At 34.8% G+C, this 21,435-nt stretch overlaps 1 protein-coding gene across 4 annotated transcripts in view; it reads left to right on the forward strand.

The window, feature by feature from the left end:
- The window catches only part of LOC101894176 (ecdysone-induced protein 74EF), a 257,086-nt gene that overhangs the window by 207,402 nt on the left and 28,249 nt on the right, over positions 1-21,435 (forward strand). Inside the window, exon 1 of one of the 4 annotated variants that reach the window (XM_005188379.4) lies at positions 767-3,730. The exons of the other annotated variants lie outside the window; for them this stretch is intronic. Within the exon in view, the coding sequence (XP_005188436.2) occupies positions 2,512-3,730 (1,219 nt within the window). The 5' untranslated portion in view covers positions 767-2,511. Of the gene's footprint in view, positions 1-766; positions 3,731-21,435 lie in introns of those variants that run through there. 4 annotated transcript variants of the gene reach the window in all.

The raw sequence follows: 21,435 nt of genomic DNA on the forward strand, positions 1-21,435 counted from the left end.
TACAGTGGGTCTGGGTCGTCGTCATTGTCCATGACGACGTTGACGACGATGACAACAACAACGACAATGATGTTGATGGCGGTTTGTTGGTGTCTTCTGTGTGTCATTTTCATGGGAGGCAGGCACAATGGATTTTCCGTTGAATTTGTTGAATAGCAAAAGGAGATGATGGAGACGGAAAACCCTCCTTACCGCGGCAAAGCCATTTGGTTTCATTTTTATTTTGTTTGTTGTTTTGTTTTGCTATTAGCAGCAAACACACACAAAAACACAGAGGAGATGGTTTGAATGCAAAATGCGCATGAGATCCAAAGCAAACGGAACCAAATACTCACCAACACACACACGCACACACATTCACATCATCACGACAATGAGTTTGGCCCCACACTGCACTCTGTGCACTTTAGATTACAAGTGAGAGTGAAACCAATGTGTTGTGTTTTTTTGTTTTGTTTTGTTTGGTAGCCAAGAGTTGGGGAGTATTAAACACTGAGCGAGAGAGAGTCATGTGAGAGTTGTTATTGTGTTGGTATAGAGAGCGTAGGTAAGCAATTGATGGGTTGCATAAAAATGAGTATTGTTGCCACTCTTGTTTGGAGCACCTCCACTTGCAATTGCTGTTTGTTGTTGTTGGCTGAGAGTGCGTGCGTGAGTGTGTGTGCATGAGTGTATGGGTGCAATGGAGAGTTTAGCAAACAATCAACAATGTTTTGGAATCGTATGGTATGGTCGATTGGCGGGCGGGCGGTCGGTTGGTTGGTTGCTGGGCTGGTTGCTTGATTGCAAAATGTTTTTCTACCGTTTAACGCTGTGTGTTGTGTTTGCAGCCAAACAGTCGTCATCGTTTTTCTTCCCCATGCACATTGGCTCGAACATACGACCGACGGTGGCGGTAATCACAACGGTCTTTCTTCTTCGTAGTAACATTTGGTTTTTGGTGTCACAGCCTTTTTGTCACTTCTTTGCAACTGTGTTGTGTGTGGAAAATTCAGAGAATTGTAAAGCAGAGATGTTGTGGCAGTAAATGTTAGTAAAAGAGCAACAGCCCAAAAAAAAACACAGCAAATACCAGACTATTGGTTAACAGTCTGTCAGCCAGCCACCAGGCTTTTTCCAGCAAACAAACCATAGCCCTCATCATCACATCCATCCATCCAGCCAGCCAGCCATCTATCCATCCATCCATCTAAGCTAACAAACAAGTAAGCAGTCTGTCAACCAGCCAACCAGCCAGTCATCCAGTCAGTGAGCCAGCCACTCAATTGTGGGACTGCTCCAACAGCTGTAGCAGCAGCAGCAGCGCCCAACCAGTAACAGTACCAGCAACATCAGCAGCAGCAACAACAACTATGGCAGCGCATGCTTATATGTGTACACAACGAAGACGACGACGATGACAACAACGAATAACAACATCAGTAGCAGCGGCAGCAGCCACCAGCAACGACGAAAACTGAAATGAAATAAAAAAACAACAAAAAATTATATCGAGTCGCAGCCACTTCAGCCGTAATCAACTTATTTCAGAAACTACAAATTTCAGTTTCGCTGATACCGTAAGAGATAAACGACGTTTGTGTTCGAAACGTTCGAAAGCGAAAACCAACCAACCAACCAGCCAGCCAGCCAGCTAGCCAGGCAAACAAACAAACATTTCAAAACAATTTCAAACACAAATATTCTCATTCAAAACTGTGAACTAATAAGACCAATAATAAGAAAAAAATACAAAATTGAAAATTTGTTGAAGAAAGAAAAATTAATTTTCAAATAGAAATTTTGAATGCTATTTACTGTGCGGATACGGCGGATACAAAACCATGTTCGGAATTACTGCAAATCGTGTAATTTGCGAGATTTTGTGGTGAGAATTTGTGATGTGTAGCAAATTTATGGTGATGCTGTGTTTGTCAGCGCGTTCTCGTCGTCGTCAGTCAGTGTTCTTTAGTCAGTCACGGTCGTTTTTGTTCTGGTTCTAAATTGAAAAAAAAAATATGCAACAACACATAACTCAAAATTAAGCAATGCAAAAAAACATGGACTGGACATAAATTGGGACAGCAGGAAACCAACAAAAGCAACAGCAAAAATTAAGTGTTTTGAAATTTGAAAAAAAAATATATAAATTTTGGAAAAAAAGGTGAAACAGAATTATTTTGTGTCATTCCAAAAAAATATTGAAAAAAAAAAAACTTGGAAATTATCGTCCGTTAAATTCAACAAATGTACAAAAAATTACCTCAGCAAAAAAATCCATTAATTCTAAACAAAATTAACAAAAAAAGAAATATTTAATTAAAAAAAAATATTTAAAAATTAAATCTGGTCTCAGGTACAAAGAAAAAGTTATACAAAACATTGCCTAAAATTTAACAACAAAAAAAAAAAAAACAAATATTGGTGTTAAAAATGCTTTCTTCAAAGTTAAATAATTAACCACATTTGAGACAAGCTTCGGACGCGGATTTTCAATTAAATTAACCCAGTACTGTACAAACAAATAGCAACATGATTATGGTGCAACATTTGGTGGCAGCAAATGCCCATACATTTGCCAATGCAGCCAGTGCCGCCCCAGCCTCGCCTTCACCCTCGCCGCCACCTGCCACAAATGGCCATTTACACAGTCCTCTGGCATCGCCCACAGCCTCAACAGCCTCCACATCACAGCAGACAATAGCCTCCTCGCCGCTCTCATCACCGGCTGGCGGTGATATGGTGGCGGCTGTCTCAAAACTAAGCTGTAGCCTGGATTCGAATCATAGTCACAGCAATTCATCCGCCAGCTGCCTGATGTCGTCATCATCATCGCCACAACACAGGAATACAAATGAGGTCAAAGAAAATTGGTCCCAAGTCGCCACAACAGCAGCAGCAGCAGCAGCTCATACATCGCGTACAACGCCTTTAGATGCAAACAACATAAATCCCAAAACGCCAAGTGCCATATGTGCAGTGGAGCAGCAGCAGCAGCGCGGGGATGAGCACAGGGAGCCCGAGGAACACATGACCTATAACAAAGATCTATCGCAGAGTCCCCAGCACAGTCCCTCAACTTCGCCGGCCTTGTCGCATCACTCCTCCACCAGCTCATCATCACAAGTTCAAAAGCGCGTGGTGGACACAAAGTCCGCCACAACGACGGAGGAGGATAATCACGATTCGAATCCCATATCCACCTGTCAGAAATTTGCTGTCCTCTACAATCATCTGAGACAACAACAACAACACACACGTCCCGATTCCATGGACACTGAATCCATTCCACAGCCCATAAGGCGTTCGGTTATCACCAGTCGCGAGGAGGAAGATTCTTTGTCCGAAGAGCGTTCAGCATCGACCGGCTCGGAGGAGCACATTGCCAAGGATCCAGAGGAGGATCAGCGGCATTATGAGCCCCGTCATCCACATTCACATCATCATCACTATCCTAATCTCCCGCCAAATCATCACGGTCACCACATGACCCCCCAACATCCTCCCTCGGATCATTATCACACCGATGAAGAGGACGAGGAGGAGGATTTCGACGATGAAGCCCCCCTGGATTTATCTTTACCCACAAAACTTGCCAGAAATCGTGCTCGCACTTATTCCGGTTCGGATTCCGATGATTCCGGCTCGGGTTTGAATGATGGTGATCGCATGGGATCCGGTGGCTTGGCTCGACGCCTAAAGCCCGAGGAACGCAAAGCTGCTTACAAAAAGTCACTAATGAAGAGATATTGTAAGTAGGCCATGAACAAATTTGAGATTTTGAGAACAAAAATTATTTTAAAAAATTAAATGAAGGAATTTTTAAAAATTGGTTTTTAATTTTGGCTTTTAGTGCATTAGCAACCATTTTTGTTGAAAAATTTTGTAAATTTCGGTTATTGAAGGAAATCAATTCTAAAATGTTTCTCCTGAATAAGAGCATGGATTTAGAAGCGTTTTATGAATTTAGGGGCCTCCTAAATTTGTTGTTTGCAGTATTTTGATTTTTTTATTTTTAAAAATTAAATATATCATAAAATATTATTTTTCCAATCCAATAATGAGGAGAGTGAAACCGAACAATATTAATTAATATTAATCATACGTATTTTTTTAATTTTTTATTTTTAATTGTTGTTATGACCTTTTTTTGTAAAATTGAAAATTTATCTCGGTTTCCTAAAAATAATTAGGGACTGTTTCTCCTGACGATTTGAAAGGTTTTTTTTTTGGTTTTTTGAAAAACAGACAAGTAATCGATGCTTATCTTTCGAGTTCACATTCGAATCGTCAGAGGGAAACAGGCCATAATGCATCTGGAACAAATTTAAATTCATAGATATTAGAAATCAAGCACTTTGGGCCTTTCAAGAAGTATCTTCTTCTAAATATATAAAAGAGTAGTAAAATAACTGACTGACCCCCAGACGAAACTGAAGTTAGAATCAGTCTTGATGCGTAGGAATCTGATTGGGTTTTTGGAAATTCGTAATAAAAGGGCACGAAGGTAATGATCTAGAATTCTAAAATTTGAAATTTGAATTCTGATGGAGTACAGAATGGATGTACCTGATGGTAGATGGTTTTTGGAAATTCGAATTTTAAAGTTACGAAAGTTCTACAATGTTACTAAACTTTTAAAATTGTACCATTTCGTATTGAAAGAGCGAATAGAGCTAAAAACTTGAAATTCGACATGAGAATCTAAGTTTGATACATGAAAGTGGTTTTGGAACTAAGTGTGCGAACTGTACTAAATGGTACTAAATTTGGAACCGTAAGGTTTAAGGTGAACGGATGGAGCTGGAATTTCGAAGTTTTGGTATTTGGATCCCTGTTTGTGGTTAGTTTTTGATGTGCACAAATAGTACTAAATGGTACCATATTTGGTACATTTTTGTATTGGCTAAACAGAAAGTGCTTTGCTTTTGAAATTTGGTATTAGGGTCGCAGTTCATGTGTAGCCTGGACATATGTAGGTGGTTTTGGAAATATATACTACAGTAGTATGAAAAGTACTGAATGGTACTACATTTGGTATTGGGTGAAGGCATTTAAATAAAATTCTGGAATTTGATATTTAGATTACTGATGGTATCTGTGTTTGAAATTTGGCATTGGTTTGAAAATGTGTCCTATATTTGAACAAAAAGTACTAATTGGTACTAAATTTTGTATTGGGTGAGGCGATAGGGGTAGAATTCCCAAAATTTGATATTGAGGTCTTTTTTGGTGGTTTCGGAAATATGTACTATAATTGTACGAAAAGTACTAAACGGCACTATATTTGGTATTGGGTGAAGGCATGGAGATAAAATTCCGAATTTTGATATCTAGATTACTGATGGTATTTGTGTTTGAAATTTGGCATTGGTTTGAAAATGTGTCCTATATTTGTAAAAAAAGTACTAATTGGTACTTAATTTTGTATTGGGTGAGGCGATAGAGCTAGAATTCCCAAATTTGATATTGAGGTCTTTTTTGGTATCTGGAATTGAGATATGGAGGTAGTTTCGTAAATGTGTACTATAATTGTACGAAAAGTACTAAATTTGGTACTAGTTGAAGAGATAGAGCTGGAATCTTGAAATTTAATATACATGTCAAATTTAATAATGGGGGGAAATTAAAGACCTGATATCCTGAAATTTGATATTAAGGTCATTTTTGAGAATTGAAGATTCTTTTGAAAATGTGTACTTTAATTGTACAAAAAGAACTAAATTCAACTAAATTTGGTATTGAGTGAAGGAATAGAGCTGAAATCCCGAAATTTGATATGAATCCCTCTTGGTGTCTTTATTTGAATGAAATAGGTGGTTTTGGAAATTCGAGGAGGTGGAAATAGAAGGAGGTGGCGTTAGGACATGCGTAGTATCACTGTGCGAAAAGTATGGTAATACATTTGAGATTGGGTCTTAGGATAGATATGGAATTCTGAAATTTGGTATGAAGGCAACTGTTGGTTTTGAGAGAAGGAGGTGGATTTGGGAATGTATACCTTGAATGTTCAAAAAGAGTACTAAATGGTACGAAATATGCCGTTGAGCGAATGGATAGAGCTTGAGTCCTGAAATTTGATATTGAGATCTGTGTTGGTTTCTAGATGGCCAATTTTTATTATGAAAAGATTATGAAACAGTTTCGGCCAGAAAAAGCCAAGCTACAAAGCGAAAGATTTTGAAGAATTTTTGATAAAAGTAATAATGTTTCGATTATCCTTTCCAATAAAGAAAAAAAATGAAATATAAATAACATTTTAATGTGGACTTTTCGCTGAGGAAGTTGCGTGCATTTGTTAGTCTAATATAAATAAATTACCTGAAAATCTCTCAAGCGTTGAAAATACATTATAACTTGGTTCATAAAACTGGTTCATAAAAAGGGTCAAAAAGACCTTTTCGGTTACTCGCTTGAGAGTTAATTTTTTTACCAAAATGAAAATAATAATAATCATTTTATCTGAAATATTGTCTAAGATACTATATACCCCAAAAGGTATGAATTTCAAGGAATCTTAATCCGAAAATGTCGGAAAAAAATGGAAGAGGGGTTCTTGTCCTCCCTATTTGGGTTACTTTGCTATATAAAGTATAGAAACGCCGGTACACGTTGTACTTTTAGCTCCATTTTCATAATCTGCTGGATTTTTCTTGTAATTATTGAAAAATGTGTGTCTGAACAAGAAAAGGCGCATGAGTTATAATTTTGTGTCAATCATACGCATTATAGTCGATGTTTTGAAATGTCAAAAACTGAGAGTGTTTATCACCATTTTAGTCAAACCCGTATAACTATTGGGCATTATTGGGCTATATAGGCCAACAAGGTTTTGTATTCTACGGGATAGAATTTTTCCTCTTACAAAACATCCATAATATAGAAAAGGGATCTTGTTAAAGCCCTGTCATTCCTTAAGTTCTCATTAACATACTAAGATATATTCTTTCCATTTTTTATAATAATTTTTTAACTAAAAATACGGATATAAGAATAGATTAAAAAAATAAATAAAATTATTTTACAAATTTAAATCAAAAAAGTATCAAAAATAAATAATTTTAGCTATTGCCTAAAATATATTTCATTATTCTAATGAAATAAAATAACGAAAACAAGACGTATTTCATAAACCACCATATTTCTGGTTTTGATCTAAATGTCATTGTTGTTCAGAAGACAAGGCAACGAATTCTTGTCATCTCAAAGAAACGGGGTTTTTGTGTATACACCGTAACCAGTAGCAGCAAGCAGATATACAAACATACATGTGTATGTACATATGCATACGTCATAATATCACGTTTTCTCCCACAAACATTTAACACATCATCATCATCATTTTATACTTGTTATTGTTTTTATATGTCAATTCTTAACACAGAAAAAAACATAGAATAATAAAAAATGGGCTTCTGTTTAGAATGAGAATGGACAAAACATTATTGAAATACAAAATTTTGAAATGAATTTTGGTAAATATTGGCTAGTAGAGTTTCTGATGGTGTATATAAAGAAATAAATATAGACGTAAGAGGTAATAAAAGTTATTTTAACTACGTTTTAGCAAAATTAAGAATGAAACTGAAACAGAATAATACAAATATTGGGTAAAATGAGACGTATGATTAATATTAATTATTTATAAAGAATATATTGAGAATACTCAATAATATTCTATTATAAATAATCAATGTTAATCATACGCCATATTTTGTGTATATTTGTATGATTCTGTGTAGCTTAATCTTTTTATTTTGTTAAGACGTAGATAAATGACTTATATAAAAAGGATATACGATTACAATTAGTTTCTACAATCAAAATAATGATATGAGTGGATATTTGATATATCTTGAGGTCATTAAAAATACATGAAAAATATCTCGTATGATGGCAATGAAAATTAAATTCCATAGTGCGTATGATTGACACAAATTTTATTTCTGAGGACTTATTCTCTATAGTTCAAGTCTTCAGAAATAAAATTTTTGTCAATCATACGCACTATGGAATTTAATTTAATTTTCATTTACAGAAGTTACAGAATATTTAAAAGAAAAACTCAGAAAATAAATAAAAATCGTACGTATGTTTGTTTGCGATTTTTTTCGAATTTCAAATAAAATTTTCGAATTACATCTGAAAAATGTGTAATTCTTTATCTAGTTCCGTTGTTGACTACGGTCGTTTGTATGAAAGCTCTACGTATGAGTGATATGAAATATATGAAATCACTCATACGTTTAGGAACTGGTGTACCGGACTATGAACTAGATTGACACAACTCTGAATGCAAATCATAGACCTCTCAGAATAATTGTCAAATGTAGTCTCGTCTGTAAAATCAAATTCACAATGAATGGAATTTCTAACAAAATTGGAATTAACATTTCAGGAATCTTATGTGAAATATAACAAGTAAAAAACCAGCTAAGTTCAGCCGGGTCGAACTCTTAATACCCTTCACCATTTGGAAGGAACTTGCAAAATGTTAAGAAAATGTCGACGAAAAATACGTTTTAAATGAAAATCGTTACATAAGACCCATAAGAAGACGAGGGCCTTCATATGCGATTTTTTTTTCATAGGCTGTAGTACCCAATATGACCCTCAAATACGAAATTAAAAACAATTCTCTTGAATAATGTCGCTAATATCATCAAAATATCGAAAAAAGGAGGTACCGTTATATGTGAGAAATACGAAGACGTGGTCCTGCATGTCCATAGGTTGAAGCATCCATTACAAACTACCAATACGAAATTTTAAACAATTTAGGTGAATATTGTGTGCCTAAAGTCATCAAAAACCCGAATATCGGGAGGTTTCGTTATATGGGGGCTATACAAAGACATGAAATGTTTTTTTTTTTTGCCATAGACTGTAGTATACATTACGAACTTTCAATACGAAAATTGAAACAATTCCAGTCTATAATGTCTCTAATATCATAAAAAAATTAATATTGGGAGGCACCGTTGTAGGGGAAGGCGCGGACCTGCAGAAGTAATTGTTTGTCATAGGTTGTAGTACCCATTAAGATCTTCCAGTTTGAAATTTGAAATAATTCCGATCTAAGCTAAGATCATCAAAATACTGATTATTTGGAGATACTGTTATATGGGGGCCATATTAAAACGTGGTCCGACATGGCCCATTTTTGAACTTGACCTGCCTAATGACAAAATACACATGTGTGCAAAATTTTCAAAAGCTAACGTGATTACAACAGACGGACAGACTACCATGGCGTGGACCTGCAGAAGTGATTTTTTTGTCATAGGTTGTAGTACCCATTAAGATCCTTCAGTTCGAAATATGAAATAATTCCGATCTATGATGTCGCTAAAATCATCAAAATACTGAAAAATTGGTTATATGGGGGCCTATATGAAAACGTTGACCGACATGACCCATTTTTTGAACTTGACAAAATACACATATGTGCAAAAAATCGACTTAGAATTTTACGCTGATCAAGAATATGTATACTTTGATGTGTCTGACAAGTTAAGGAGTTAAAAACGGAATGACGAAGTTAACATACACTCCATAATATGGTGGAGGATATACAAATTATTATTACTCATACGACCCATTTTCACAAAGAACTTCAAGAAATGTTTTTCATTTACCCTTTGTATTCCAATGCATTTATTATTCCTTGAACTCATTTATCGAAATAAAATCCAAAACTTTTTTAATTTGTATGCCTATCCTCTAACCCCCCTTTTATATCCTTTTTGAAAAGCCAAGAAAGTCCTTTTTCTTAACAGATGCAAATCTTCAAAAACCATAACATTTTATTGTTGATTCCAAATCAAAACCCCCTCCTCCCCTTATCCTAACTCATGTAAAACCAAAGAAAAAAGATCCCTTGCGATATTCAATAATAATCTTTGGCCTTATGGCCTATAAAATCATTAGCATTAGAGTCGATTCTTCTGAAAGTTTTGTTTTTGATGTTGTGTGTTATTGATGATGATGTGAGCGATGGCGATGGCGATGCTGATGTTGATGATGATTGAGTAAAAGTTCACCTACAAACTAACCCTCTCCCCATGTATCCTATAAAATAATAGCGAGCAATAACAACTCAAAACTAAAACCTCCAACATGCACTTACAATGACCGACCTGAACTATAAACCAACATGCATAAAGTGCAAAAATGTTTTTTTTTCTGTTGTTTTTGTATTTTGTTCTTGTTTTTGTTGTTGTTGCTGTTGTTTTTTATAAAACAAAATCTGGGTCAATGCGGAAGGAAGGCATTGCATGACATGTGCCATGTTATATGGCAAATGTGTGTGTGCAGGCGGGGGTTATAATGCACACGAGTCTATGCATGTGTTTTTTTCGTTTGTGTCTCTGTGTGTGTGAACAGTAGTTGTAGTTACTCTACGGTATGTTGTGAGAGGGGGGAGGGAGGGGTGGGCGAAGAGGGACTTTGTTATGAGTATGTATGCCTGCATTTAACACGGCATGGCAAATGCAAGGCAAAGTTATATGTCATGTGATGCCATAATTTAGGCCATCAGCAGCCAACAACAACGACAACATCAGCAACAAACGACCCAACCAAAAACCAACAACAGCAACAACATTCTCATCAACAGCCCGGGGGGAGTGATGGGCGGGCTGGCAGCAGCAGCAACAACTACTGCCTGTTATTAAACATGCACTTTTAATCAACTTTAGCTTTTTACAATTTCCGGTTTTTCATATGAATGGGTATTTTTGCAAAATCTAGTTGCACACACACACAGAGATTTAAAACTAACTACCTCAACATACAACAACGACAACTTACGGCAAACATTAAAATAAACAATTTCCTTTGAAAGGAAATTCTTAGGAAACCCAACAACTACAACAAATTACCATAATTTGAAACATGTGTTGGTGTAGTGCAGAATTTGCGGTGACACATCCAATGCAACGCCCACTCACACACAGACACGTACATAGAGAGAGAGATTCACATTCACTTCGCTGGATAGTTTGAAAAGTGAATATTGGTAAGGAAAGTTGTTGTTAAGTTGTAAACGGCAGAAAGTGTTGTTGGCAGTGATAATCTCTATGTGGAGATTGAAAGTGAAATTATACACTCGAAGAAAAAACAAATAAATCGAAGTTGTGGCAACATCGAATCGAGGGGGTTGTAGTAAACTATGCGGATATAAATTGCTAAAATTGTGGGACAATTTAACTCTAAATCGGAAATAGTTTTCGAGAAATGACTAATTTTTTTTAGAAATTTAATTTTTTCTGAAATTAACAAAAATAGTCTTCTTTTTGAGCACACCACCCCCACGCTTTTATATATTTTAAACTACATTTTCATTATTTTTAATATATTTGGATATTTTAGATTTTTTGATGATGAAAATAAATTTGGCTTTTGACCCCACAAATTGGGATTTACTATAGTACGGTTTAAAGTTATTGTTTTTTAATTTTTCTTTTTTTTTCCTTTTTTTTTCAATTTTGACATTTTAAAATACCATAAAAATTTATTTAAACAACTAATTACTAAATTATAATTTTACATTACTTGGTATTGGGCGCCACAATTATACGAAAGGGAACAAACATATGCCGAGTTTTTTAAATGATTCCTTAAGCATGCTTTGGTAGTGCATGAAATTGGGCGCCATAACTATATTGGACCAAAATTTGGGATTAAAATTTCTCATTCCATATTCTACTTATGACTACTCCTGACAAGAAAAATGAGACTCAAATATTTGTCATTAAAATTTTTATTCAATATATTTTGCACCTATTGAGGTATCCAATCGCAAATTGCAGCTTAATTTTAAAGTAAAATGATCTGTATTTGATATTGGGCGCCACTTTTATAGGGGATGTGAGCCAAAACTTCGAATTTAACTTTTTTAAATATGATTTTTTCTATGGTGATTCCGTACTAAGGTATATTGAACCTTTGAGGTATATAATATCAATTTACAGCCCATTTCTAAAGAAAAATTTCACACTATTTGATATTGGGCGCCGTTTTCAAATTGAAAGTGAACCAAAACATTGAATTGGATTTTTTAAATAATTTTTTTCCAAAAATTTTTTTGTGCAAAGATAGTTGAATATTTGAGATATCTAATAACAAATTGAAGCCCATATCTAAAGAAAATTCCAGAATATTTGATATTGGGCACCACTTTCTCATTGAAAGTGAACCAAAACTGCGATTTTTTTTTTTAAATAATTTTTACCCTGGATTTATTTTTTTTTTTTTTTATAAAGAGAAGCAAAAGTGATTACCATTTACAAATTAAAAAAAAGGATATCGAGGATATTTTCCTCCCATATTCTTGCAACTAAGTTCTAAAATATACACCACTTGTGTTTATATTGGGCGTCATTTTTATGTGGGAAACTTTTTTTAATTTTTTCTGTAGATGTTCTTTGTTGTTGGCATACTTTCTGCGCCACTTTTATAGGAGGGGAACCAAAAGTCTCCAACTTTTTTAAATCTTCCTCGTACCATTTCTTTGTAGAAGAAAACAGAAAATTATATTAAATTTCGAAAATCAGTACTAAACGCCTAAATACATCAGATATTACAGTCAAACTTATCTATAATGATACCTCCTATAAGTTTTTCTCTTAAAATAAAAAAAAAATCGGGATTTCTGTCATTTTTCAATGGCGCACTCATTTATCGGTCCAACTAATCGGCAAAAACTTTTATTAGGAAATTATAAACATTTTTTGGCAGTTATAGCAACTTACAAATCAACCTGCTTACAAGGGCATATCAGCCGAAATTAATTATTATTATTTTATTTATTTTTTTTTTTTTTTTTGTTTTGCCTTTCAAAGTCTACAAATAAGTCGTCAAAAAATTTCGTGTTAATTTTTTAACTCAATTTTTTTACATTTGTGACCACTGCAGGTATTGAATTCGCCATCTTCTGAGTGAAATTTTCTGACTCATTTTTTGAGTTACCGAAAAAAATCGCTAACTTGGAAATTTTGATATAAAAAAGAAGAACCTTGGTATCTATTGGTAGATCTTAGCGACTACTTTGACAAATTTCGTAAATTACCGGAATTATAAGCATTATAATTTTACCGAATTTTGTCGGTTGCCCAAAAAATTTAGTCAGAAGATTCCACTGCAAGATGGCGCAAAAGTTATCCTCCAATCAGAAAATGCTATTAATTTTACTATTGGCCCCTAATGTTTTAATTACAGCCAAAAAAAAAAAAAAACAAGTACATATGTATGCACAAGGTGGCGCAAAAGTAAACTTCCGATGTTTTTTGGCTGTAAGTATGAAATTAGGGGAAAATCGTAAAATTTATAGCATTTTCTGATATGAAGGTTTATATTTGTGCCAGCGGTGAGTAAAACGCACTTGAAATTGTTTTTCAATTTTTTATTAATATTTTTCGTTCGCCGAAGTTGAGACACGAACTCACAACCTTAGGTTTAGTAAATGACCGCGCACTCTCTGTGCCGCCGTTACTGATTGCTTGGTAATGAGAAAAATAAGTTATTTTAAATAAACACCCATTATTTTCAAACTACCGGCAATATAGAAGCTAGATTGTTTACATTACCTTGTAATGGGTTATTCGGCTCATATAGCTTTAAACTTTGTACTGGGTAAAAGTAAAGTGGACATGCATTTCAAATTATCTATTTTTATTACCAATCAATTTCCATTTCCCTAAGACTGTAATTCACTTCCGTTCGGTACACAAATAATGTCATAGAACCCCCTACACCACTTTGTATCAGAACTCATTGTTATTTATATAAAACAGCGATGATATTTTTTTACATAAAAATAACTAGCCAATGACAAATTACGAATTTGTTTACATTCACTCGGCTGATAGGCAGCATGCCTGCCTGCCTAGCTGGCTGGCTGACTGCCTATCCAGTCGGTCTATCTTACAACATAACTTCCAATCTACCTATCTCTGGTTGATTTAAAGCTCTCATTAATTTAATTTATTTATCTCGGCGTATAATGCGTCTCAGCGTTTAATGCGTGACTTCTATGCCGAAACACACTCTTTTTTTCCTCTACTCAGTGTGTGCATGCAAACATGTGTGTGTCTGTCTGTGTGTGTTTCATTTTGTAGTGAAATGTTCACTTTTTGGCTGCGTAACAGTTTCCTAACCCACCTCAACAATTTTATTGATTTTGGTTAAGGCAATGTTGTGGTAGCCCCGGTATTTGCCATAAAAATGAAAATAACACAACGACGTTGGCGTCGCCAACATCACCACCATCATCATCGACGGCGTCGTAGCCTCTGTCAAACAGAGCAGAACAGCGCTGTTGTTTGTCCACAACACTTCCCTTGGTTTGGCAAGTGAATATTTCTGTTTTTTTCTTTTTCTTCTTCTTCATCATTTTTTGGTACATTCGAATGGCAGGCATACGAATTTGGCCAAAAGTACTCACGGCATATTTTCCCCCGCCGAAAAAAGACAACATTTTCTTGGGTATGAGCCCAAAAGTACTACAACGTTGCCTAAATTCTGCAACTTCTCTCCCACGGTAAATTCGTTGCTCTGCCGGCAACAATTCCATGCCAGTGGTTTTGGAGTAAGAAGGAGTTAGAGGAAGGGGGAGAAACGTTGTAACAACGACAACATTTCTTAACCAAAACAAAAAGCCCAAAACTAAGCAAAACCAGGCTGTTGATATTTTCGGTTTTTGTTATTGTCGTGCTTGTCTGGGCGCGTAAAAACAGGTCTTAGTTTTTGTTTTTGGCAAGCAAGCTAAACCAAAAAGAAGTTGTCTCTTTTTTTGGTGGAGGGGATTTTGTTTTGTATTTCGTTTTGCCATTAAAATTTGATTTATTTACTCTTTGCAAAGCTCATTTCCGTTTAATTCGTATTTATGTTGGTGTGTGTGTGAGTGCAATGGCTTGAATAGTTTATTTATAGCGAATTGCTTTTTAGTTATTCCCTGTTTTATTTGACTCCGATAAAATGATGTACTCTTTGGTTTATGAGGCCACTAGCATTTACTTTAACGAGTCGAGTGGCCATAACTTTTACTGTTCAAATGTGAATTTTGCAAAATTACTACTCTCTGAGTATCTAAATCTCTCTCAAGTGTAAAGAGTACCTATGAGTTTAAGGGAAAGAGCAAAGGTTTGTTTTATTTTGATTCCTGTAGCACTTGTTGGGTTTTGTCTAAATGCCAATGCTTGCTTGGTTTCGACCATTACATTTAAGCCATCTTTAAAGTCAATGTTTATATATTTCGGGGATATTTACACATTTTCTGTTTTTTTTTTTATTAAAGAGAGGATATTACAAATTTTCCGAATAAGTACTAAACCCCCCAGGAAGAAGGAGTATTGCGTCTTATTTTAAAAATATCATATAAATCTAACATGTTGTAATGTAACATGTATGACTCATCTTAAGAATAAACCCTCTGCCCAGGGCATTCCAAGCTTATGCGACATTCATCCGTCCCAGAAAGCAAAGACAAAAGCCAGAGTCAGGTGACTCATTTGCCAACGTCATTTAAAGTCGCCGGGCATTACAATATCCACGTCATATCCAAGCAGTATGTCATTGAAAGATATGAATTATAATAACAATATTCAGTGATTAATAATTTTTAGCTGGGCTTCAAACTCGGTGACAAATGTGAAGGATTATACGTTATGAAAGAATATTTTCTGCAAATATTTATTGGGAAATTCGAAAAAAACGTTTAAATATTAAAATAAAAAACAAAAAATAATTATTAGTTGAAAAAAAAGTTGTTATTTTCGAAGGAAAACGACGAGGGCGACTATTCAGGGTGAGATGAAAAAAAGTGCAACCAAATTCAGACTGCTGTCATTTCTAAGCCACTTGTCCGAAAGCTGTTAAAATTATTCCAGAACTCAAGCGCCGGCCATGGTGATGGTGTGGGCCGCCCTAACAGCCAATTGTCACTCTCCCCTCGTATTAATCGACCGTGGCATCAGAAAAAAATGCCGAATATTATCGCGAAAATATTCTGGAGGGTGTATTAAAGCCTGGGCACGCAAACATTTTGGCCGCAGACCTTGGGCATTCCAACATTCATGGTTACAAAATGAAGTTCCTCGCTTCATTTCCAGCGCACAATGGCCACCAATCCTTTGGCTATTGTGTCTGGAGTATTTTGGAAAGAGCAAGGTTGGCAATAAAAAATATCAAAATTTTCGAACACCTCAAGCAAGCGCTTCGCCGGGAATGGGCCAAAATATCGCAGAGCAGCAATCGGGCCGTTTGAAGGCCATAATTCGTGCCAAAGGTGACCAATTCGAACAAATCTAAACTTATTCTAAAATTTATGCTATTTCCAATATTTTTTGTTTTCATTCAATTCAATTAAAAAAAAATATATGTTAAGAACTATTTCGTTTGACTTTGTTGTAGTTTTTTTTTTTTAATCTCACCCTGCATAGGAATTATAGCTTAAAATCTAACCTTTCCCATATTTGCCATTATCTTTCCTGGATCCAGAGTTATGGGACTATGAACTCGGACAAACCAGTTCTGTTCAGTACCTCACATCAACGGGTTTTCTAAACGGGCCGACACCTCGATCTTGAAATTTTCCCCTCTGGGTATGTCCAACACCGGCTTCAGGAGTCCATAAAATATATACCCATTTATAGCTTCAACTTAACCTTTCAGTCAGATATATGGATCTTTGAACCCGGTTAACCCGATACAGTGCAATACATCTAACACAGTTGTATTTCCTAATGTTGTTGCTGTTTTAGGTAGCCGGTCTTCGGCTGATTCTTGAGAATATGTCTCCTCTGGATATGCCCAACAACGGCTACTCGAAGCAATTTTTTTAATTCGATACCTTTTTTATTTTAGCCCACCCTCAGCCGGAACCTAATCCATCTTTAGGGATTATACCGAAAGCAAAAACAGATGGAGAGTGAGGCATATACAGAAAGGTCATACTTACCATTTTCCGATGCAAGTAATATTCATTTTAAATTTATGACTTTCTCTCTCCCTCTCTCTCTTCTCTGATCCATGCCATGAAGTATGATTAAATCCACATTTATTTTTCAATATTCATAGCCTTCCAATAAAATCCCTCAGCATTTGCTATACTCTACAAATCTTGCAACTATTTTGAGAGATAACTGGCAACAATGTTGTCATAGACCCAAAGGGAATAATGTCAAAGCGATAACCACAGAGCGCGGTGGGCAGGCATACAAAAAAACCTCACACACACATACACTCACGCTTGAGACGACTACTATGTGCAAAAAATAATTTGCAAAAATAAATTTCAACAAAAATAACAAACTATCATAGAACACACATAGACGCACGACTAGTCATATAGAGATTACGGAAATCGCCCAAATAAAAAAAAAACTACACCACAATCTCTAACTCTCAGCTGCGGAATGGCTGAGTGAGCCATGAGTCCGTGTGTGACACCAGACACATCACATTTCAAAGCTAGCTAGCTATAGCTAGTCATAGGCACACATCTCTCAGTAAGCGAAAAACCAAAACAAAAACAACATGGCAAAAGAAGCAGAAGAAACAAAAAAAAGAAACTAAAATTATACGCTTAACATAATGTAGAATAAGTTGAGGTAGGTTGGGAATATTTCTGTTGCCATATTTACGGCGGTGTTGTTGTTATTTGGCCCATAGAATGAGCACTCACACACACACACTCATACATTTGTATTTTTCTTTTTTTTTTTTTTTTTTTGTAAATTACATACACACATCCGCCACATCCAAAGAGAGAGGAGGCATGTAAATTTTACAGCATTGAGAAACTTTGTGAGTTCACACGAACACCAATGCAAAATAGTAAAAGGCCTTCTTTACAGAGCAGAAGAGCACACCATACAAAGGGAGGGAAATGAATGTAAAGAAAGAGTAACCACAAAACAATTTTCACTTTCACTATTGAATATCAGAGGGATTCTATTTCGTTTCACTCTCTCTCTCTCTCTCTCTTATCTTCTTCTGTTTGGCAATTTATTTGTAAATAGAATGCATGGTTTGTTGGAGTGTTTGCATTTTTGATTTATAGTTTTTATTTCCTTTGATCTGTGTTAGTGTTCTCAAAACACTTTCCCTTTCATTACCGTCCTGTATTAGATAATTAATTTAAAATTTATTAGCTATTTACTTGGCGGTTATTAATTAATATTTAATTGTATGACCGCTGCATTGTGTTTGGCGTTACAATTATTAGAGCTATCATCAAGGTAATTATAATAAATAATGATTTTCTAGTTTAAATTGTTAATTAGCTATGGCAAACTATTTGTGGGACATTAATTGTTAAGTTGTTGTTTAACTATTTATGTTTTAAGGATTCGCTAGAGAAGACGATTAAATTAATATTTTTGGAAAATGTTTAGAACCTTGATTCAGGAAATTTTACAAAAGTCTCGTGACCCTATTAACCAAAGATTACCTACTTTAAGGCACTTTAATACTCTGTTGGAAATAAAATGAATAATTATTATTAGACATTGATTGAAAATTTTGTTTCCATCACCTACCCCCTGAAAACACGCACTGCAAAAAAAAATCATTACCAAATAATGGGTTTATTAGGGACAGACGAAGAGATTCGACCCAGTCGCTTTAGAATTTGAAGTAAGACATGTAAACTTTATGTTGCCGTCACTCATTACTTGTTAAGGTGAGAAAATGTATTTTATTTTATTTTTAGGAATAGGTTAGGTTGAAAAGAGGGGCGAAACAATTCGCCACATGCCCTGTTGGGCTACACTTAAGCCTGTATAGGCCTAAAGGTTTTTGAAAGAAGACGGGCAGTTTACAGTCTATTATTTTTGAACTTCAGTTGCCTTTATGAAATTCCTTAAATATTTTTTATCATTTACCATGATCTGATTAAGGTCTGGTATGGAGTAGTTCCCTAAGAATTTGGATCCGATATTTGCAAACGCTGGCAAACGCTGACAGAGAAAATGTTCAGATGTTTCATCATCTTCCCCGCATGCCCTGGATATGCTGCTATTTGCACTATTTTTAGGAAGAACTACTAATTTTCATATCCCCCACCGTTCTATGAAGGATGTATTAGCTTTGTCATTCCGTTTGTAACTACTCGAAATATCAATGATAGACCGTAGGAAGTACAGGGTGACATAAAAAAAACTGCAAAAAGTCAAACGCCATAATTTGTACATTTTTTTAAATTTTATTGAATGAAAGCAACAAATGTCCGAAGTAACATCAAATTTTAGAAAAAATTAGATTTGTTCGAATTGGTCACCTTTGGCACGAATTATGGCCTTCAAACGCTATCAGTATCACGGTAACGAGCAATGGTACGAGAGACAAATGATTTATTCACATTTAAATGCTGGAGTGCGGTAGCCACTTGTGGTTTTCCAGCCAAATATAAAGAAATCGCACTATCACGCTTGAATTCCATCACGAGTAACTTTTTTTCTGGAAAATTCTCAGCAAATACTTTTGTACGCTTATAAACAATATAATGAGCTATCACTGGAATAATTTTAACAGCTGTCCGACGTGTGGCTTAGAAATGACAGCAGTCTGAAATTGTTTGCAGTTTTTTCATCTCACCCTGTATAATTTTATTCTGATCAATAATATTACTTTATGGGTCTAAAGGTATATTTCGAGGTATTAAATATGGAATGGCAAATATAATACTACGGTGAAGGGCCTTATCAGGGGGTCAGGGGGGGAATACCATGGTTTCGGAAAGAGCCACCAATCCTCACAAATTTCATTTTTTATACTAAAAATGCAGAAGGTGTGTACTTTCCACGTTCTTTTGAAATAAAATCGAAAAGAAATATTTTTCCATAAAATTCTTCATAGATAATTGAGCCTCTGGATACCAGAAAATATCAGTATTCCCACCTGCAGTTTATGACCTCTATCAGAACGTTACATTACCCAGAACATTCGGCCATTTGATAAATTCATTTTGATTACAATATTGACAGTATCCCTTGTACTTCATTCCGGCAATGACGTCCCAAACAACAGTGAATATTTTAATTTAATGTCAATATCTACAACAAATATTTCATTTAATTTTATAATGGTCCAGTGACATCAAAAAATAAACACCAGTGAAAGTATTTCAGGCATTTAAATATATATTTTCGTTGTTGATTTTTTTTTCATTTAATTTAATTTATATAATAAAAAAACACAACCGGTTATATATTGTATAATTTTTTTTTGCCAACGTCAAAAATTCGTTTATTTCCGCTTCATTTTTTGATTCAACAAATTACGCAGTAAAAATATTAATTCTTTGAAAATTTCTTTTCGAAACGACCAAAAAAATCTTTAGAAATTTCATTAATATTTTTTTTTTGTGGCATAACGCCGTAGCCTACTGACACCAAATACGGTAAAACAATGTCAGGCCACCCCAAAATGTCTGGCATAATTTTTTTTAAAATACCAAATTTATAAGTGTGTTCTTAATTAATACACACATTTTTTTGGTTGAGCGTGCAATCAGTAAACAAAGAAAAACTGGTTACAATTGTAAATTTTTCATTTATTTGTTTTTTTTTTTTATTTATTTTTTTGGTCATATAATGCAATGTTGTATATAACACAGTATTGGCTCGCGTTTTGAGAATTGAATTTAATTCTCGTGTATTTTAAAAGTAAAAAATTCCTTGAAATTATCCTAAATGAAAATGAAATAAAAATGTCCAAAAAATCCCAAATAGGTAGGAAAAGAAGAAGTGAGTGTGATTTTGATTGTCTCAGGAATACTAGAGACTTGTCAAGCTTGCTTTTCACAAAAGCCATAATATATAATAACTGGACATCCAAGTGACCATTTTCCTCGCCGAGATGAAATCATGATATTGGTTGTGATCAGCAAATATTGCAAAGATGTCCGTTTCGTTTAAAAAAACATTGCACTCTTTAATGGAGCTTAATATGATGTTAACCAAACTGTATCTTCAACAATAACAAAACCAGAAATATTACCAAATTTAGAAATTAGCATCATTTTTATCATACATTTCTGAATTGCAGGTTATTTTTATATATCTCGTCCGACTATTTCACTTGACAAAGTTAGTGAAATGAAGCAAAAAATATTTTTAAAATCTACTGTATTGTATTTTTTCTTATAATACCATCATGTATAACCAATTTAAACTTTTGACATGTAGGTGGCGCCATAAACGTTTGAAAACTAAAAAGCGCGATTTCAATTAAATGAGTCCAATATGAAGAAAAGCGGGTTACATTTATTATCCTACCATGCTCATACCATAACTTTCGAACTTTACGGTTCGTAATAAATTGTTTGTTATTTAGGCTGTCTCATCAAAAAATTAAGTCTTCCCAGTAGGGTGTTAAATGGTCTTCGTTGGCTCCATAATTGTTTCTCTCTATTTTGCCAATAGGGTCATGGTTTCCCTTCCAATTCAGGTT

The sequence above is a fragment of the Musca domestica genome, unplaced genomic scaffold (genome assembly GCF_030504385.1).
Source record: "Musca domestica strain aabys unplaced genomic scaffold, Musca_domestica.polishedcontigs.V.1.1 15, whole genome shotgun sequence".
NCBI lineage: Eukaryota > Metazoa > Arthropoda > Insecta > Diptera > Muscidae > Musca > Musca domestica.